Source organism: Myotis davidii, unplaced genomic scaffold, assembly GCF_000327345.1.
Source record: "Myotis davidii unplaced genomic scaffold, ASM32734v1 scaffold86, whole genome shotgun sequence".
NCBI lineage: Eukaryota > Metazoa > Chordata > Mammalia > Chiroptera > Vespertilionidae > Myotis > Myotis davidii.
The window spans coordinates 2,542,949-2,563,725 of NW_006298058.1; the positions used below are offsets into that span (position 1 = coordinate 2,542,949).

The 20,777-nt window shown below is 38.9% G+C and overlaps 1 protein-coding gene across 1 annotated transcript in view; it reads left to right on the forward strand.

Annotated features, from left to right (window-relative positions):
- The window catches only part of MYO3A (myosin IIIA), a 212,238-nt gene that overhangs the window by 1,367 nt on the left and 190,094 nt on the right, over positions 1 to 20,777 (forward strand). Inside the window, exons 2-3 of the mRNA XM_006773822.2 lie at positions 1,827 to 1,961; positions 20,263 to 20,367. Of these exons, the coding sequence (XP_006773885.1) occupies positions 1,827 to 1,961; positions 20,263 to 20,367 (240 nt within the window). The remainder of the gene's footprint in view (positions 1 to 1,826; positions 1,962 to 20,262; positions 20,368 to 20,777) is intronic.

The following is a 20,777-nucleotide window of genomic DNA, read 5'->3' on the forward strand; positions in this document are numbered from 1 at the left end:
CACGTAATCCCCAAACTTCTATTGAAAGCCGCTTCTCCATTTATATCACTCTTGCACATGTGATGGGAATGTAGCCTGATATAAATGATGTGATTTGTGGTAGGGGACATCCGAGTCCCAGTCCTCCTCCCAGCTCTCCCACTAACAAAACTGCAGGTCACTGCAAAAGGTCTCTGGGCCACTGTTCATCTTAAGATTGATTTTTTTTTGCATAATTTATTTCTACTAAACTCATGCTGACTATAGTGTTTCATATTATTTTGAGTAAAGAAGAAAGAGGGTGGGTTGTCCCCCTCCCCCTGTAATTAGGTGATAATGAGGAAAAATAATGAGTAGCACTATGCTTAGTCTTAACTGATGTGGACTGTCTTCTCATTTCCCTATTGGAAAGTTCTTACCATTTAAACTAAGGGAAGAGGGACCCAAGTTAAGCTGTACCAAAGTGACTGTACCTCTCTCCTCTAGTCTTTGCAATTAGGGATCAGGGTTCATGGCGACAAGAGAAAATATTCCAGATAAATCCCATGGTCTGATTCTATAGTCAGTGTCTCTCTCCCATTCCTCACTTCTTGATGGAGAAGAACAGATGGCTTTCATAATATAGTCATGTTTGGTATACTACTAACCTAATAAATCATGCTTGTTGTATTGCTTTAATGGAACATATTGATTGCATAGCTCTAGTATGAAATTTTGCTGCTTTTATTCTTGTCATAGTACCTATGTGGTTTTCTAAGAATTATTTACTCTTCATCCATCATTTGACTTGTGACACAAGTCACAAGTCAAATAAAAAAGATTTATAACCAAGAGATTATAATCTAAATAAAATAAATTTAAATGCATCCAAGCATTTCACAGAGTGGCTTTTTTATTAAAAGGGTCTCATTATTATGGATTTCGAACTAGTGAATTTCTCTCCAAAAATAAGGCTGGAATGAGCAGGATCGGGAGGTAGCAGGCAGTGGTCTTGCAGGCAGGCTAGTCCTGGATCTTGCACCAACCAGCTCTGTGACTCTAACTTCTCTGAGCTTCAGTGTCTTCCTCTCATGTCAGAGCTATGGTCTAAAAGTCTTTTCAGCTCTGTGATTCCACCACCTGTCTTACAACAATGTGGACATTAAATATTACCGTAAAACAGTATTAGACAGCTTTTTAAAATTTATTCCTCTATGAATTGTTTCATGTATATGTCGATAATCTAGAAACATGACTAGGTGGCTATCTTGAATTTTTATTGACAGGATAGCAACCAATGCTCCTTATTCTCAATGGGCTTTTAGCTAACTAAAGGCTATAACCATTTTATATAATTTAACTGCATTTTACTTTTTTGGAAAGATAGGAATTTATTGTATTTTACTTTTTTGGAAAGGTGGGAATCTATTGTATGGCTGGGTTTTGATAGCTTCTAAATATCCTGTATTTCAAAGAAATAAAATGAACTAGCTAAACGTTTTTACTTTAAATTAGTGGCCTTGCCATTGAAATGCAGTTAACACTATAAAGTAAAGGAAATAATCTTTAGTAGTTCTCCATATATACTTCTCTCTACAGTAACTACATACCAAAATAGCCTTTTATTTATCCCTTTTTAATTCAATTCAGTTAACTGAATTGGAGATATATTTGGTTAGCAGGAAAATCCCAAACTCTCCCTTTATACACTGTAACGAGAAATTTCAATGCACAGTGCTGAGCACAATAAAAATTATTATGACTTTGCTTTGACAAAATTAAATTCTCTATTCGGTTTCTGTAATAAGTTTCTTTGATGTTATTCATGCTTTCCTCACAGTTCTCTTTCTATGACTTTTTGAAACTAGGATATTGATGAAGAGATTGAAGCAGAGTATAGTATCTTAAAAACTCTTTCTGACCATCCTAATGTGGTCAAATTCTATGGGATGTACTTCAAGAAGGATAAAATAAATGGAGATAAGCTTTGGTTGGTTCTTGAGGTAAGTGTTTCAACATTATTTTATGGGTAGAAATTTGCAATGTGGTTTGGAATGACGTCATGTTTATGCAACATCGATATCACAGAGCAGTTCTAGTGTGTTCCTGACTGACTGGTTACATTCCCAGTGGAATGTTGCGCCCAGTTGTGGCCTTGTCATCTTTTTTTTAAATCCTCACCCAAGGATTTTTTCTATTGATTTTTAGAGAGAGTGGAAGGGAAGGGGAGAGAGAGAGAGAAACATCGATGTGAGAGAGACACATCACTTGGTTGCCTCCCACATGCATCCCGAGCAGTGCTGGGGAGCAAGCCTGCAACTGTTCCCTTTCCCTAAATTGAACTTGGGACTGTTCAGTCCGTGGGCCAATGCTCTATCCACTGAGTCAAACTGGCTAGGACAGGCCCTGTCATCTTTTTTTTAAAAAAATATTTTATTGATTTTTTACAGAGAGGAAGGTAGAGGGATAGAGAGTTAGAAACATCGATGAGAGAGAAGCATCGATCAGCTGCCTCCTGCACACCCCCCACTGGGGATGTGCCTACAGCCAAGGTACATGCCCTTGACCGGAATCGAACCTTCGACCCTTGAGTCCATAGGCCTAGCTCTATGCACTGAGCCAAACCGGCCAGGGCAGGCCTTGTCATCTTAAGACACATTGGGAATTAAAAGCCACAAAGATTATTAAAAATTAAAGGAACATCTCCACAATTAAAGCCTAAAGAAACTAGGATTATTTTCCTTTCAGAAGAACAAGCTTAAAAGGGACTTCATTATAATATTTACTTATTCATCCATATTTTATTCAACTAATACATGATTGAGGCTCTGTGCCAGGTGCTAGGATAGAAGAGAAAATTAACTTTAAGTGAGGCTTCATTATGCAAAAATTGTGAGCTGCTATGGTTCTTATTTTTTTTCTCTCTCTCCTTATTGAATACTAATGACATAAATTACAAAACCAGGTATTTGCATTTATGGGGCGGCGGGGGTGTGTGTGTGTGTGGGAAACCACAGTAGAAATGGTATGTGTGGGAGAGGAAACCACATTAGAAATGGTGTGGAATACTGACTACATTGCCAGAGGGAAGCTGTAGATTCTGCCTTTTAAGTCCAGAGAATAGTTTGGACAGTTCTCTCTAATGCCAAGCTCTAGAAGGTGCCCTGCTCAGGTAACTGCCAGTCCCAGGAGAATGTGGTTTTACTAATTTTCATTGAATATTGTTATTCAAGTGATTTAAGAATTTTTTCAAGTTGTTATCATGGCTAGTAAAACCCTTATTGACCACTGTAGTATCTTATGTTTATTGTGTTCATTATGATTTTGTTAGCATTTGATTATTCTACTTCTTTCAGAATGTTCTGTTGGTTTTCCTACAGTGGCATAATAATCATTTATAAATTATATTGCTTCCTTACTCAACATCATAATTTTATTATGAATTATAAAGGATTATAGAAATAATGGATGATAATTGTAGAAAATACTTGAAACTATAAGAACCATTCTTAACAACCATTCTTAACATTTAACATATATCCTTTACCCTTTTTTGTATGTTTAAATGATTGAAAATATCACATATCAAATTATCCTATTTTTCACTTAATGTAATTTCAGATAGACATAATTACTTTTTAGCTTTTTCAAAATAAATACACAACAAAAAGCAAGTAGAACCAAAAGGCCTAACACGTAAAGCAATCATAATGTATTTCCAGCTTAGTGGTGCCACCTTCTCCTGAGCAGGTCTGTGCTTTTGATGTGTTATTGATGTACTTGGACATGTATGACTGTGCATTTCTGCTCTTTTATGTAGTAATCCAGGTTCTGCATTTTAGCAAGGTTATTATTTGCACTTCTGGAACCGGTGTCCTGCTCCGTTCTGGAGGGCTGTCATGCACCTAACCTCTGATATATCTCTCTGCTGCTCACCTGGGTAGAATCCATCATTTTCTGGATCTCATCACTGCCACTTTCCAACTTTATTTCTCTGTTTTGCACATCATGTAATAGTATGCGCCTTACTCTCATTATCTGCTGTAGTGATGTCATCACATCTTGAGTCTCTTCAGTTCAGCCTCTGTAGGGAACAAAACCTCCAGCCTCTCGCTGGGTGAGTGTGTGAGGAGTACCAGGCAGGCTTCTGCATGTGGATAGCTTGTATGTGGGTTGAGAGGGGTCAAGTCTTTTGATTAGAGACTTCCAAAGGATTCCTCGTGTTCTGCAGCTCTCCTCCCTACTCCACCGCCCCTTTCTTTTTTTTTTTTTTTAAATATTCTATTGACTTTTTACAGAGAGGAAGTGAGAGAGAGAGAGAGCCATAAACATCGATGAGAGAGAAACATCGACCAGCTGCCTCCTGCACATCTCCCACCGGGGATGTGCCCGCAACCCAGGTACATGCCCTTGACCAGAATCGAACCTGGGACCCCTCAGTCCGCAGGCCGACGCTCTATCCACTGAGCCAAACCGGTTTCGGCTCCACCGCCCCTTTCACTGTCACTCAGTCCTGTCTGGGTTAATCTGCTCACCGAGCATTTTAGTCTGTGGCTTCCTTTGCGTTGCTGAATCAGTTACCACTAGTTATCTGATTTCCCCGTTGAAAAATTTTATTGAACCTCTTGTCTGCTGCTCTCTCTTTTTCTGTTCTCTATTTTCTTGTGATTTATACTTTTTTATTCCTTTACTAGCATCTTAACAGAGATTCATGAGTGAGAGGAAATAAATTTTATGTTTAATCTGCCACCTTCAGTTGAACCATAGAGGCTTTCAAAACTGTAAAATAATATTTTCACGAACCTTTCCAAAATTTGAAACTGTGTATTATATTATTATATTATTATATAGAAGTTTAAAAATTGTAAACAACCAGCTGTGTTTTTAGAAATAGGCAAATTATTAGGATTTGAGAATTATTTTGTACTTCTCAATTAAGTTTTAAATAGCTTTATGTTTTTAGTTAAATCACACATGAAAACAAAGCAAAACTTAATTACCTAAGTAATAATATGTAAATTATGATTTTAAACCTTTTTGCCTTAAATTAATGGAGAATTTTAAAGGCCTTACTTCATATTTGTGTGTGTATATTTGAGATGTAATGCTGTGCAAATCCTTAGTACAGTCTTGAATAAAATTTCATCTCTTTGTATCCTTCAAAACATATTCAATAATTGCATCTTTACTTTTTTCCATGTAAAATCATTGGCAGATGATTAGGCATTGTAATGTAGGTCTAAATGGGCAAGGACATAATGTATAAATCTTTGCCTTTAAAAGTATTGAATGAGATCAGTCATTTCCTTTCTTGATGATCAAATCCTATACTGACATTCATTATTATCACGTGGAATTAGGTAAGAGTTGAGACTCCTGATCATAGTTAAATATTCTTTTCAGAGGATAGAAAAGATTGATTAAAATGGTTTGGGAACATCCACTAAAGTGAAGCAGCTTCCTGATATAATGAATCAATAGAGACTTAACAGCTTCTTTGAGATTTGTCCTTATGTTTTATTATCAGGTGATGGTATTGGAAATATCCCTAAATAGCCTGAGAAAAAAAGAATAAATGGTAATTTATTATAAAGGGATTTCAGAAATCTAATCCACCTGAACTTACAATGTGGGGGGGGAAAGGGTAAAGAAAGCAAGAAGTTGGCTAGCTGATATAAAATAACTGAACTGCATATGTAAATCAATTACACATTACATATACACATAAGTGGCCAGATGTATAATTATCTTGTTTATAAACATGAATGGTGCAAATGCTGCTTTAGAAGAACTTTCAGAAAATTGGCTTGTGGCATCAATACTTTATTCTACAAAATGACTGCTAATTATACCTATTATTATAATAAAGCCCAAATGAATTATTTTGCATGAGGATACCAAAAGAGTGGCCCAAAAAGAGGCTGTGATGTTGCCTACCAAGCCATGCTAACAACGCCTGGTTTCTAATGTGAATCTACATAAGGAAGATGTGTGCCGGCGGGGCTGAGCCACCATCACACCCCTCATTATCGGTCTGGCGTGTGAATAAGCGCTATGCCAGCTTAGACCAACTGCTGCCCAGTGACTTTTTACTGTGAAAAATCATTTTATTTATATTTCAATCTAGAATTAAAATCCTAAAAACAATGTGTATGTAGATCTTTCTGGGCTGTCTGTTTTCTCTACTATTTAGCTGTGATTTAAAATTATTTTTTTCACATTGATATAGTTTTTTCTTTCTTGTATCTTTTCTTCATTTTGTTATACTATAATTTTTAATATGTTTTATTGACTTGAGAGGGAGAGAGAGAGAGAGAGAGAGAGAGAGAGAGAGAGAGAGAAACATCCATGTGAGAGAGAAGCATTGATCAGTTGCCTCCCATCACACTCTGACCGGGGATCAAACCCACAACCTGGGTGTGTGCCCTGACAGGAATTGACTGGAGATCTTTTGGTGCATGAGACAGCATTCAACCAACTGAGCCACACTGGCCAGGGCATGCTATAAGTTCTTGAGCATGAATAATATACAAGGCTCTGTTTGGGAATTCTTTCCTTCTAAATTTTCTGTGTATTTATCTTCAGACTATAAATGTTGCCCTGATTTAGTAAAAGAGTATAGTTGCTAGCCTTCTGAAATTCCAGTTATGCAGTTGAAATGAAATGACCTACTAAGAGAAGAGGTAGAACATTTTTTGCTGTAGGATCTAATTAGGGTTTTTTTTGTTTGTTTTTTTGTTTTTTTACAGGAAGGTCTATGGAGATTTTTACTGTCATTTAACATTTTAGGTTTTCCTAGTCATAAAGACATAAAGGGAGAACTAATTGTTTCTTTATCTATGCCTCATTTTAAAGTACCATACTTATATTAATTTTTGCCTATTGCTACCACATCCCTTGGCTGACCTGCTTAGTAAAATATAGATAGCGTAGTCCCCCTTATTCATGGGCAATAGATGTGTTCCCAGACTCCCAGTGGATGCATATAGATAGTACTGAGCCTTATATGTACTACTGGGGTCCCTCAGTCCTGGCTTGCACCCTCTTGCAGTCTAGGACCCCTTGGGGAATGTCCACCTACTGGCTTAGGCCCACTCCCAGACATCCTTAGCGCTGCCACGGAGGCGGGAGAGGCTCCCGCCACCCCTGCTGCGCTGGCAGTCATCAGCCCAGCTTGTGGGAGTGTACTGACCACCAGAGGGCAGCTCCTGCATTGAGTGTCTGCCCCCTGGTGTTCAGTGCACATCATAGCGACTGGTCATTCCCGTTCCACCATTAGGGTCAATTTGCATATTATTCTTTTATTATATAAGATTTTTTTCCCTATACATACACACCTATGGTAAAGTTTATTTATAAATTAGGCACAGTAAGAGATTAATAACAATGATGAAAATAAAATAAAACAAGTATAACAATATACCGTAATAAAAGTTATGTGAATGTGGTCTCTCCTTTCTCTGTCTCAAAATATCTTATGTACTCTATTGTACAGTGTAGATATGCTGGATAGAGGAATGATTCATGTCCTGACCAGATGGAGCAGACAGCAGTAGAGTTCATCATTGAAACTACTTGGAATGGCATGCAATAGAAAACTTGTAAATTGTATATTTCTGGATTTTTCCATTTAATATTTTTAGACCGTGGTTGATCGCGGAAACCCTGGGGGAAAAAAAGACTGCCGATGAGGGCGGACTACTATGCCTCTTTTGGGTTTGTACTTCCTTTAACTCCTACTGTCTCCAGTTGCAGATCAGTGGCAAGGACCAGGGGGACATGGGAGTTGGTTAGGTTTCTGCATATGTTTATCACTGAACCTGGAGACTGAAACATAGAGTCAAAATTGAGTCATTAAGCATTTGCTACTGATGATGAGAAATGGAAAAACTGAGATGTAACTAATTTTCCCCTTCTTGGTTGGATGAACAGCTACATTTTAAATCCCTAAGCCAAACCGCAGCTTGTGAGCCACATGCGGCTCTTTGGCCCCTTCAGTGTGGCTCTTCCACAGAATACCACATGAGGGTGCGCACGTACAGTGCGATTGAAACTTCGTGGCCCATGTGCAGAAGTCGGTATTTTGTGGAAGAGCCAGTATTTTGTGGAAGAGCCGGTATTTTGTGGAAGAGCCACACTCAAGGGGCCAAAGAGCCACATGTGGCTCGTGAGCCATGGTTTGCTGAGCCACAGTTTGCCGACCACTACCCTAAGCAATCCAGTCTTCTCTCTCAGAGGCTATTTGCCTAGTGTTCCCTCAGCCAGAATAGAGACAAAATTCAGTTAGGACATCTTTGTGTTAAAAGACCCTCTTTCATGATTCAGTCTGAGGTATAATTGCTCCTTTTGCAGTGGTGCTGCACAGTGCATTCTGTTATTTGTCTGAATTGGTCCTGATTTGTTCATTCCTAACAGTGACATTGCTTTCTCTCATTGCTTTCCAATTATAGCAATTTTTCTCTTTGAAATTATATCCCTTTCAAGGCATCAAAGACTAAAAATTACAGGTGGTATTTGAAAGCACAAAAATTCAGTGAACAATTATATAAAGCCTCTCAAATAGATATTTCAGGTAATCGATGTGGTTTTTGTAGACAAGTACTACTTTCATATGACATGCATTAGTAGTTCTTCTGTCTTTAGACCTGCATCTAGCAATCCTGTCATGAGGAAAGGAAACATAGAATGATAGAAAGTAAAATGAAGGAATGGTTTCTATTTATTTTTTTCAGCTATTAACCCTTTACTGCCCCGGAGAGAGCATGTACACAGGAGACATGAAGCCACTTCAGACTTGCACATGTGGGAGGGGACAGGGGATGGAGGGCAGGAGTGGGAAGCTGGGCTTCTGAGTTGCTCTGATAGCACAGCATTGCTCCCTCCTGCCTTTGGCTGTGCACAATTGCAGTGGAGGAGCAGAAAGGTCAGGATGACTCTTTTCATGTTCTTAGGACTGGAACCACCATTCCAAGTTCTCATGTGAAATGCTGTTATTGAGTGTACTTGCAATAGAACAGACAGCCAAGTTACCTAGTCATTTCATTTTATTTTTGTTTATAGGGCAAGATGGAAAAAAATCTAATTGTAACCCTGGAAACCCATATATATGTCTTCTATATCTTTCTTCCCTAATAGTAATTCAGTGCTTGCAGAAGCATCCACTCTTTGAACAGGAGTGTAAGTTTATAGTATTACTTCAGAGGAAAAATATGGTGTGGCCTAAGATGTGTTGCCATTTGTTAAATCAACATATTCCTGCCATGCACATGAAACATTTCTGAGTTCTTTTTTAATCATAGATTAATTTATCCTAGATATTATCATAGATTTCTTATTGCTAGCATTACCAGTGTTCAATGGTGTTTTCCCAAGAATTTCAAAACAGCTTAGGATAATGGAACCGTTTCATATCTTTTTTGTTTGTTTGCTAATCCTCACCCAAGGACATTTTCTCCATTGATTTTTTTAGAGAGTGGAAGGAAGGGGAGAGACAGAGAGAGAGAAACATCAATGTGAGAGAAACACATCTATTGTTGCCTCCCACATAGGCCCCGGTGAGGGCCAGGGATGAACCTGTAACCGAGATACATGCCCTTGACCAGAATGGAGCCCGAGACCCTTCAGTCTGCAGGCCTACATTCCAACCACTGAGCCAAACTGGCCAAGGCCTGTTTTGTATCTTGATTTACTGGTTACATGATTGTATACAATTACCAAAATACATCAAAATGCATACTTAAATAAGGCAACTAGGGGACCAGTGCACGAATTCATGCACCTTGAAAGGAACTGTAGGCTGCAGGACTGTGGTGGGCATAGGGGCAGGTCTTGGCCCATCCTCTGTGCCCCTGCCTGGCCCCTCCTGCCACCGCCACTCCCACATGCTGATGGCACTGGCCCCAGTCGCACTCACTGGCCGGTGCTGTCAGTGGGTGCAAATGGCAGCTGCTGCCCTAATCACCACTCCACCCCTCAGGAGCAGGGGGAGGTGGAGAAGCCCTTAGGGGCGACTGGCAGCCGCCGCTCGCACCTGCTGATGGCACCTAGCAATTGGGACCAGAACCAGGTGCAGGCAGCAGGTGCGAGCAGCAGCTCCAGTGCCAGCAGAGGGTGCAAGCGGGAGCGGGGCTGGTGCCAGCAGCAGGTGCTAGCGCCAGGCAGGACCACGGTGTGCAGGAGCAAAGAATTTTCAGTAACCACCAGAGGCTTGCCCCAATGACAGCAACCAGTGCCCCACCTTGGTCTGGCCCCCCACTCACCTGCTCCACCATCCCACCACAGCCAATGCCTGCCATGTTCCGCATGTCCCCTGGTGATCAGCACACATCATAGTGACTGGTTGTTCAGTTCGGTTGTTCCACTGTTTGGTCTATTTGCATATTAGCCTTTTATTATATAGGATAATACATTAAAAGTACTGCTTCTAGTTTACACATTGGAAAAGTAATGTGAAAATTTTACCTACTATGAAAGTACACATTAGGAACTATCTATTAGGTAATGATGACAGCTCTCATTCATATCTTATCAGTATTTTATTGAAGTACAGAATCTACTACATTAATATATTTTATTGAAATTACTGATAAGTAAAAAAGTCACACTTTGAAGAGGTACCTTATAAACCATGTGAAAAGATGCCATTCTGTTGTGAGGTTGAAATGGCCCCTGTGAGGCTGAGATGTCCCCGGTGAGGTCGAGATGGTCCCACTGAGGTTGTGATGGTCCCGGTGAGGTCGAATCAGCCCCGGTGAGGCTGAAACGGCCCCAGTGAGGCTGAGACAGCCCTGGTGGGGTTGAGACGGCCCTGGTGAGGCTGAGACGGCCCCTGTGAGGCTGAGATGGCCCCGGTGAGGCTGGGACGGCCCCGGTGAGGCTGGGACGGCCCCGGTGAGGCTGAGATGGCCCCGGTGAGGTTGAATCAGCCCCGGTGAGGTCGAGACGGCCCCGGTGAGGCTGAGACGGCCCCAGTGAGGTTGAGACGACCCCGGCGAGGCTTTGAGACGGCCTCTGTGAGGCTGGGACGGCCCCTATGAGGCTGATATGGCCCCTGTGAGACTGAGATGGCCCCTTTTAGACTGAGACGGCCCCTGGGAAGCTGAGAAAAATACCACATGAACTCACTCATGTATGGATAATAAGGACCATTATAGACTGATGAACAAAAATGGATACAGAGGCAGTGCAGCATTGAGAAGAATGTCAAACTACAGTGGGAACCCTGGGGAGAGTTGTGGGGGGGTAGGAGATCAACCAAAGGACTTACATACATGCATGTGAGAATAACTAATGGACACAAGACACTGGGGGGTCGGGGAAACTGGGAGAATGGCAAGGGGGGAGGGAAGGAGACATGTGTAATACTCTTTGTAATACTTTAAGAAATAAAAAAAAAGGTTAAAAAAAAGATGCCATTCTGTCATTTTGTATGTGTTTGTGTGCACGTGTAAGTGTACAGAACTTAAGTTTATCCAACCTGTCATTTATTCCATAAATATCATCTGTGACTTTGACCCAGGCATTTTGGTAGACTTTGGGCATTCACTAGAGAGCAAGACAAACTGTGATCATGGAGCTCACAGTCAAATGGTAGAGAAAGACCATTTAAAACAAATAAACATATGCTGGAGAGTATGTGGAGAAGAGAGCACTTGTGCACTGTTGGTGGGACTGCAAATTGGTGCAGAAGTGTGTTATTGGACATCCCTGAGTCAGAGGGAGAGGGCTGTCTCCACCTCAGTTCTTGTCTCATTGTATAAATGAATTTAAAGGAGCGACCCTGATTGGATTGTGTTAAAATGAATTTATTAAAAAATTAAAGCCCTAGCCAGTTTGGCTCGGTGGATAGAGCATCGGCCTGCGGACTAAAGGGTCCCAGGTTGGATTCTGGTCAAGGGCACATGCCTGGGTTGTGGGCTCGATCCCCAGAGGGTGTGGGGGAGGGCGTGCAGAAGGCAGCTGATCAATGATTCACTCTCATCATTGATGTTTCTGTCTCTCTTTACCTCTTCCTTCCTCTCTGAAATCAATAAAAATATACATATAAAAATTAAAAGCATGCATATTTATTAAAGAAGCAATACAAGCAAATCTATACATCTGCCTTATGAATCACAGATGGACTCTCAGGTAATCCGAAGAGCTCCTTTGGGTGGGGGTTCGAGGCATTATATACCCTCCTGTTGATAAGTTGTTGTTGTTGTTAATTCCTCTGCTAATTATCCTGGTATAGATTAACTCTGAAGGTCACCCCTCTTCTTTGTTATGGCTTTTTCACAATTTGTGAGAAGCACCTGACAATTAAATCCCCAGACTGCTGGCTTTGTTTATACAGTGGGATGAGATAAGACTGCACTTTTCCTTCCCCCTCCTCACTGCTGCCTTAACAACTCCAGGATGATTTGCACTAAGTAGTCTGGTTAGTGAGAAGTTGAATTAGGATTCCTCCTTCTCCCCTCCCCTTTCTCTTCTCCCTCCTCTCCTGCATTTATTTGTGAGAAGGAGAGGTTTTAACCCTTTGTTCTCAAGATAAGGTCCTGCTACAAGCAGCTTGCAAAGCTTTTTGGCTTTGTTTAATTTTCCTGTTTTAGTTTCCCTGTTCCACTCTTCCTGGAATTTTCCTAGGTTTTCACTGTCCTATAATATTTGCACTGTCAGTGATCACTTGCTTTTATCCTGAAGAATTTCCTTTAGTATTTCTTATAAGGTGGATCTGGTAGCAACAAATTCTCTCAGTTTTGTTTATGTATGAATGTATTTCCTCTTCATTTTTGAAAGATAGTTTTGCTGGATAAGATTCTTGTGGACAGTGTTTGCTCTAGCAACTTGAATACGTCATCCTTCCTCCTACTGCCTCCACTGCTTTTGATGAGAAGTCAGCCTTATTAGGGTCCCTTGTACATAAGAATTCATTTTTTCCCTCCTACTTTCAAAATTTTCTTTTTATCTTAGGCTTTCAACATTTTTATTTTATGTGACTGACTATAATCTCTTTGTGTTTAAGCTTCTTGGATGTATCAATTAATATTTTCTTTAAATTTGGCAAGTGTCAGCTGTTATTTCTTCCAAGATTTTTTTTCTGCTCTATATTCTCCCTTTTATTCTTGATCCCCATAACATATATGTTGGTGTGCATACCTTTCTCTGAGACTGTTCCTATAATGAAGGTATTCTTTCCTCTCTCTTTTCATGTTTCATAATCTCAGATGATCTCTCTTAAAGTTGTAGACTCCTTCTGTCAGTTCAAATCCACTGTTCAGTTACCCTAGTGAATTTTCATTTACATTATTCTACTTTTAAACTCCAGAATTTTTATTTTTACTTATTTTTGTGTGAGCATTGTATCTTTTTATTGATATTCTCTATTTGATGAGACATTGCCATCATACCTTTCTTTCTTCACTTCTTAAAGATGGTTTCCTTCAGCTGTTTTTTTTGTTTTGTTTTGTTTTGTTTTGTGTTTTTTTTTGTTTGTTTGTTTTTTAGCATTTTATATATCCTGCTCGAGGAATTCAATATCTGGACCCTCTCACAGGCAATTTCTGTCACCTTCATTTGTATGCACAAATTTTCTTATTTCTTTGCATATTTCATAACTTTTTCATTTAAAACTGGACATATTATTGTAGGAACTCTGGATGTGAATCCCCTGGGGGCATTTATGTTATCTTTGCTTTTTTATTTGTTTAGTGACTTGGCTGGATTGCTTTAGTGAAATATATCCCCCACAGTAGGAAGCTCTGATATTGCTCCTCAGAGGTCAAAGCCTTGGGCTCCTTCACAGTCCCCCTGGGGCAACAATGGCTTGAACAGTGTGTCCTTTGTGTTTTTCCCTGATCCTTATATGAGGCTGTCTGCCTCTGTTGATATAACACCCAGCTATTGGTTACACTAATCGTCAGCTAATTCCTCTATTGCTTTCCTGGGGTATAAATTGATTCATTGTCTGATCTAATTAAATTCAGGCCTCTCTAAATGGGTATTTTTTGAGGCTGATCTTAGAGGTCTTTGAAGCTGGTTCCCACCCAGCTTCTTGTTTCTTAAATAGCTCTTCTAAACTGTGTATGGTTAGCTGCTTGCTCTCATGCAGCTATCTACCAGCCTCCTTGCAATTACTGGGGTTTCCACTATTTTCAAGAGTACCCTTAGGCTTGAACTACCTCATCCGCTCTCTCAAATAAAGTCAAGTCCATTGGGGAGAGTTTGGGAGCTCTCTGTTGTTATGTCCTGCTTCTCTCCCTGGGCAGAATATCTGGGCTACTGTTCTGGAGTTAGCAGCTGGACGGTGGTCCTCCCATCTCTTAAAGTGACATCCTACTTTATATAATCAGGGTTGAGGACCAGAGAGGTAGATTCTAGTTTTCTCAAATTGTGTCTGATGGCATGGTGTGAGGATAATGGGGACCCCTACTGTTCTTGGTTTGCAACTCTTTTTTTTTTATTTTGTTAATCCTTACCCAAGGATATTTTTTCCACTGATTTTGTTGTTGTTGTTAGAGAGAGTGGAAGGGAGGGAAGGGTTTGAGAGAGACAGAGAGAGAAACATCGATGTGAGAGAGACAACATTAATTGGTTGCCTCCTGCAGGGCTGGGGATCAAACCTGCAACCCAGGTATATGCCCTTGACTGAGAATCGATCCCACAACCCTTCGGTACACTGGCTGATGTTCTAACCACTGAGCAACACTCCAGGACTTGACTTCCTACTCTTAAGTTAGAACTCCATCTTATGAATGGGAGCTGGGTAGAAGAATAGAGCCTCTCACACATACCTGGATTTTAGTATCTGTGACTCAGAGTTGGGGAGAAGGGTGAAAAATGATGGTCTGCCCCTCTTGGGAAGATTCTATAGACCTTGGGGAGAGAGAACCCCATCTTCTTGGAAACACTTCACCAGAGTAGAGCTTTTGTCATTGTGCTGGTCAGAGGCGAGGAAAGTAGGGAGGTTCAAGTGTCTCAGAGGCTTGCTGTTCTGACTGAGATTTAGTTCTGTTCTTGAATGTTTCTTCACTTGCCATATGCCCTTATAAAATTTCCAAAGATGTTATTTTTTCATAAAAGAAGTTTTAAATTGACTTTTAGACAAAGAGTATGAGAGAGGGAGAGAGAGAGAGAGAGAGAGAGAGAGAGAGAGAGAGAGAGAGAGAGAAACATTGATGTGAGAGCCAAACATCCCTCAGCTGACACGTGCACTCCCCTTACCTGGGATCAAGCCCACACCCCAGACCTGGAGTTGAACCAGCCGTCGTTCAGTGCTCAGGATGATACCCAAACAACTGAGCCACACTGGCCAGGGCTCCAAAGATTTTAAATGGTTATTTTTATGATTTTTTTCCAGTTATGGTTGTATCACTAGAGAATGGGTCTAAGAGTTCCTCACATAACTATTCTGGAAAAATAATCATATGAAATATTTAGTAAAGAGATAAGTCTTTTTACTAATTTATGAGGCCAACATTATGCTGACAAAAGAATATAAAGATATTGCAAAAAAAAAGAACTATATTCTACTATTCCACATGAACATAGATGCAAAAATCCTTCACAAAATGTTAACATATCACATCCAGTAAAATATAAAAATGTTAATACATCATAACTGATGAGTAGTATTAAACCCAGGAATGCAAGTTTATTACAATAAGTTGTTTGCACATTAAAATTCACTGCATCATAATTCACTGTGTTAAGAGAAAGAGAAGAAAATCATTAAAAATGTGCCAAAATTCAACATCCATTTGTGGTAAACACTAGGAATAGACAGAAATTTCACCTAATAAAGTGTATCTACCCAATTTTCTAAGAAGTAAAAAATTTGGGCTCTTCTCAAAAGTATATATATATAAAATGTGTTCAAAAAAAATGTGTTCGATATCTTAATGAAGTTCAAATTAAAACCACACTTAGACTACTAGTGCATCAAAACTAAAATGGCTAAAATTAAAAAGATTATTAATACCAAATGTTTGTGAAGTTGCAGAGCAAATTGAACGTTTACACATTGCCTAGGCAGTGTAAAACACTCTTTAGAAACAGTACAGCAGTGTCTTATAACATTACACATACACTTACCAAGTGTATGATTGCATTTTAAGCTGTTTACTCTTGCATTAACATAATAGATACAAAATTTTTACTAGTGGGCATTTGTTAAAGATTAGTTTCTACGAAAGTACTTAAACGTGAGTGTTGAGAGCACTTTTATAAAATAAGCCAAGTAAAAACTAGAATGAGTGTTAGAAAATAAGAGTTTCTGCCCAGCTGGTGTGGCTCAGTGGTTGAGTGTTGACCTATGAACCAAGAGGTCATGGTTTGATTCCCAGTCAGGGCACATACCCGGGTTGTGGACTCGATCCCCATGCAGGAGACAGCCAACCAATGATTCTCTCTCATCATTAATGTTCCTATTTCTCCCTCTCCCTTCCTCTCTGTAATCAATAAATAAATTTTAAAAAAGTAAAAACCTCCCTTCCTTTATTAAAAAAGAAGAAGAAAATAATAGTTTCTGCTTTACTGGCCTTTCATAGAATATTGTCAGACTAACCAAATGACCTTTGAGCATTCTTAAACAAAACGCAATTGAAAAATAGCACAAGACAGAATTGCCAACTGCAGAAATAAGTATTCCTTTATCAGAAATTTGAATGAAAATCTTATATCCTCTTCTAACATGGTAAAGACAGAATACATTTAGAAAAATTATAAAGGCTGTCTCTGGAAGTTAGTTATAATGATCTGTTTATAGAATGGCATCCCTTTTGATTTAGGATTTCTTTTTTAATGTTTGACTACAGCTTAAGTACAGTTTATTTTCAGTGCTGCTGTATTATAACTCTAGCTCTGGTTTGAGAAAATTATATTTTAATTTTGTTTGATTAAAGAACATTCTAGAATGGCAAGTAGCTAGAATTGTAAGTATGTAGCCTTCAGATTGCCTTTTTCACTTAATAATATACTGTACTCTTAAGGTTCCCCTTCTTTTGATGTTGGCAGCTAGATTTTTAAACTCAACTCAGAATTGTATCTTCTGTTTCTTGGACACTTTGGACTAATAGAAAAGTGTGCTGTAACAATTGGTCATCCATATATAATCCATACCTCGCACCATATACAAAAATTACCTCAAAATGCATCATAGAATTACCTACATTTAAAATCTAAACATATAAAACTTACTCAAGAAAATATAGGAGGAAAATTTTATATAATGCTTGTGGGAATGCAGAATGGGATAGCCATTCTGGGAAATAGTTTGGCAGTTGCTTAGAAGGTCAAATATATGACCCATAGAACCCACCTATTCCCTCTTTTAGGTATTTACCTAAGATAAATGAAAACCATCTATAATAATAAAAGCATAATATGTTGAGACCAGACATCCTTCTGGATGACCTTCCAGGCGAAGCCAGGGCCGCGAGGCAAGCCCAGGTCCTGGGTGCCAAAGGGAAGCGGGTGCTGAGAGTGGGGGGAAGGAAGGCCTCCTCTTGCACAAATTTCATGCCTCAGGCCTGTAGTATTCTTATAAAAACCTGTATGTGAATGTTTAGTAGTTATAATTTCCCAAAACTGGAAACAACTCAAATGTCTTTCAATTGTGAATGCTTAAACAAATAGTCCTTTATTCAGTAGAATACTCAACATCAAAAAAGGGCATAAACAACATTATTAAAACAATTAAAAAGTAATGTGCAACAACATAGATGGATCTCAGATTTATTATGCTAGGTCAAAGAAGCCAGATTTAATGGGCTACCCACCTTAGGATTCAATTTCTATGACAAAAATCTGTAGGGACAGAAAATGGGTTAGTAGTTGCCAGGAGCTAGGAAAGGAGCTTGACTACAAAGAGACATAAAGGAAGATTTTTGTGTGATGGATTTGTTCCACTGTGGTAGTGATTATGTGACTAATACATTGGTCAACATTCAGAATCGTGCACTAAATTGGGTGAATTTTATTATAATGCAACTTACTCTTCAATATACCTTACTTTTTAAAAAGTAAAGTATATATTATATATAGCATATATACAATACTTGGAATTCTGTATTCTAACCTATAACAGATGCGGGAAAGACCTGTTTTAAATAAAGATTGATACCAGAAAGTAAAATCTGAACTGCTTAGTGCAAATTGTATGATTGTATTTTAACATTTTATTTACTGCACATTTTGGGGGTTTCTTTATTCCCCCTGGGACATTCTAGCTATTTACTCTTGCATTGACATAATAGTCAAGCACAGAAGGTGCATCCAAAGAGAGGCACACTTTGGAGAAACAGGAAAAACTTTTAGTCGCTCTGCAATTATTTTCAGAAATTTTCAAACTGTTCCTGAGACTTGGTTCTTTTAAATAAGTTCCTTGCAATTTAAAGAGCTCTAATTTCTTTTCAGTCAATTTTGATCCTTTTTAGTTAATCCTCACATGAGGATATTTTTTCCATTGCTATTTTTTTAAGAGAGAATGGAGGGGAGGAGGAGAGACAGAGAGAGGGAGAGAAGTAGCGATGTGAGAGAGACACGTTGATTGGTTGACTTAGGGGCCAGGGATTGAGCCTGCGACCAAGGTATGTGCTCTTGTGCAGAATCGAACCTGGGACCCTGCAGTCTGAGAGCCAACACTCTATCCACTGGGCCAAACCACTAGGGCAATTTGTGAGTCATTTAATGAACTAATTATGCTGGGCCACAATGGAGGCACTGTAACACTGTATTCTGCTGCCAGTGCAGAACACTTTCTGTCTATCCATTTAGAGTACTGGATATGGAAGAAAATGCAGGTGTTGGAATGTTAGGACTGTACCTACTGCATAAGCTGAAAAAATATTTCTCTGAATGTAAGAAAGACACTGGTTATAAATGGAACCCCATCAGCATGTTCATTTGTAAGTTCATGTTTAGATTTTAAAACATTCTCTTATAGAAACAGTGTATACGTGATGGTTAGATCAACCAGCCAGCCCATAAAACCTATTGGGGGATCATGGGTAAGTGTGAAGCTCAACTCTAGACTGTCTGAGTCCACAAACTAGTCTGTCACAACTGCGTGACCTTTTGCAAGTTACTTTACTATTTTGTGTCTTCGTTTTCCAATCTTTAATATGGGTGTGATAATAATGCCTATTTTAGAGCGTGGTGAGTCATAGAGATAATACTGTAAATGGATTTGAAATATGCTTGGTACAAAGGATGTGCTCAATACCCCTTAACTGTTATCACTTATTTAATTCATAATTTATTCCAAGTGTTCAAGCATCCAGTAAAACGTAATTATCATGGTAGAGAAAGGTTTGTGAGAAAATGTGTTCAGTGTTTGAAACTAGGATGCTAGGAATATACTTCCTCTCACCTCCTTCCTCTGCCTCCATTTAGGTTAGTAGAATCAGGGAAATTATGGCTCTTTCAGTTTCCAGGAGTTTCTGGGAACCAAGGCAGATAGGAGCGGAGGCCTCATGGGTCAGGGTAAGGAGAACATGGATGAGAGCCCCCAGAGAAGAGGCAGGTTGAAGACAAAGGCTTAAAGGGCCAGAGATGAGGGGATCCAGTGTTCATGTATCAAAGCTTTGTTGATTCTGAGGTCATTTGCCTAGGTATCTCCTGTCTCATATCCCACTGCTAATATCAGTGTTTCTATGTTTTGCAAATATGCAGTTCCTTTGAGAATTTTCTGTGGGGTTTCATGTTTCCTAACTTTAGAGAACCTGGATGTGAAAAATTCTCCTACCATGGTCTTCCCTTTTGCTTTTCCATTGAGAGTCCTCTACTTTGCAGGTGGGGGGAGTGTAGGGGGAAGAGGCTAAAGAGCATGGAAAACATGATATTTAAAACAGTTTCCTACAAAATATTATTTGTAATCCTTACTTCAAAGAATTCTGCAATTTTCCAGAAAGAAGTCATGTTTTTAAATTAATGCACATGTAAAATAGTATGTAGCCATGTATTGAAGTCATGGAACCTATTGCACTATTAATTAAGCTATCAGAAATCAAGAATGCTTTTAAGCCCTAGATACTAAAAGGTGGGACTAATTTGTAGAATCATGATTCTTATCCTTGAATTTAAAAATCAAGCCCAGTGCTTCAGATTCTCTTTTAAAAATTAACTCATATGAAAACTGTGTTCCAATAAGTAATTGTAAAGTAGTTATAAGTTTATATGTTCATTTATTTATGAAACTATAAGGATGATGAAAATAATTTGAAACAAAAATTGGATAATTTAAAAAATGTTTTGTAGAAACTTTTATAGCAAGTCCTTAAAATGTCATATTCATTTTAATATCAATCTTAAAATATTCTTTTATAGCTGTGCAATGGAGGATCAGTGACTGATCTTGTGAAAGGATTTCTGAAAAAGGGGAAAAGAATGAATGAGCCCATAATTGCCTATATTTTACGTGAAGCACTAATGGTAAGGCAATTTAAATTGTTTATGCATTAATTATTTGAGGCATTTCTCGTTAAATAGAAAATGTGGATCCTATTTTTAGAAAAATAATACATTAGAATTTATTGATGCAAGAGTACATATGCAAAAATCTGAAATGTTTAGCACAACTAATTTCATTTTTCCACTGGAAATCTACCCTCCTTGTGTCAACAGAACCTTGAGTTCTGATCTCCTAAGTATATTTCTGAGATTGTGATTATGATTTTGATGAGGTAGATAATGTGTATTTTTTACTAAGAGTTAGGTTTTTATTTGCCATTATTTAAAACTAGTAGCCCCGTACACAAAAATTTGCACTTGGGGGGGGGGGAATCCCTCAGTTATTAAACATTTATCGGCACAACACTGACCACATTGGTGGTGGTGGGTGT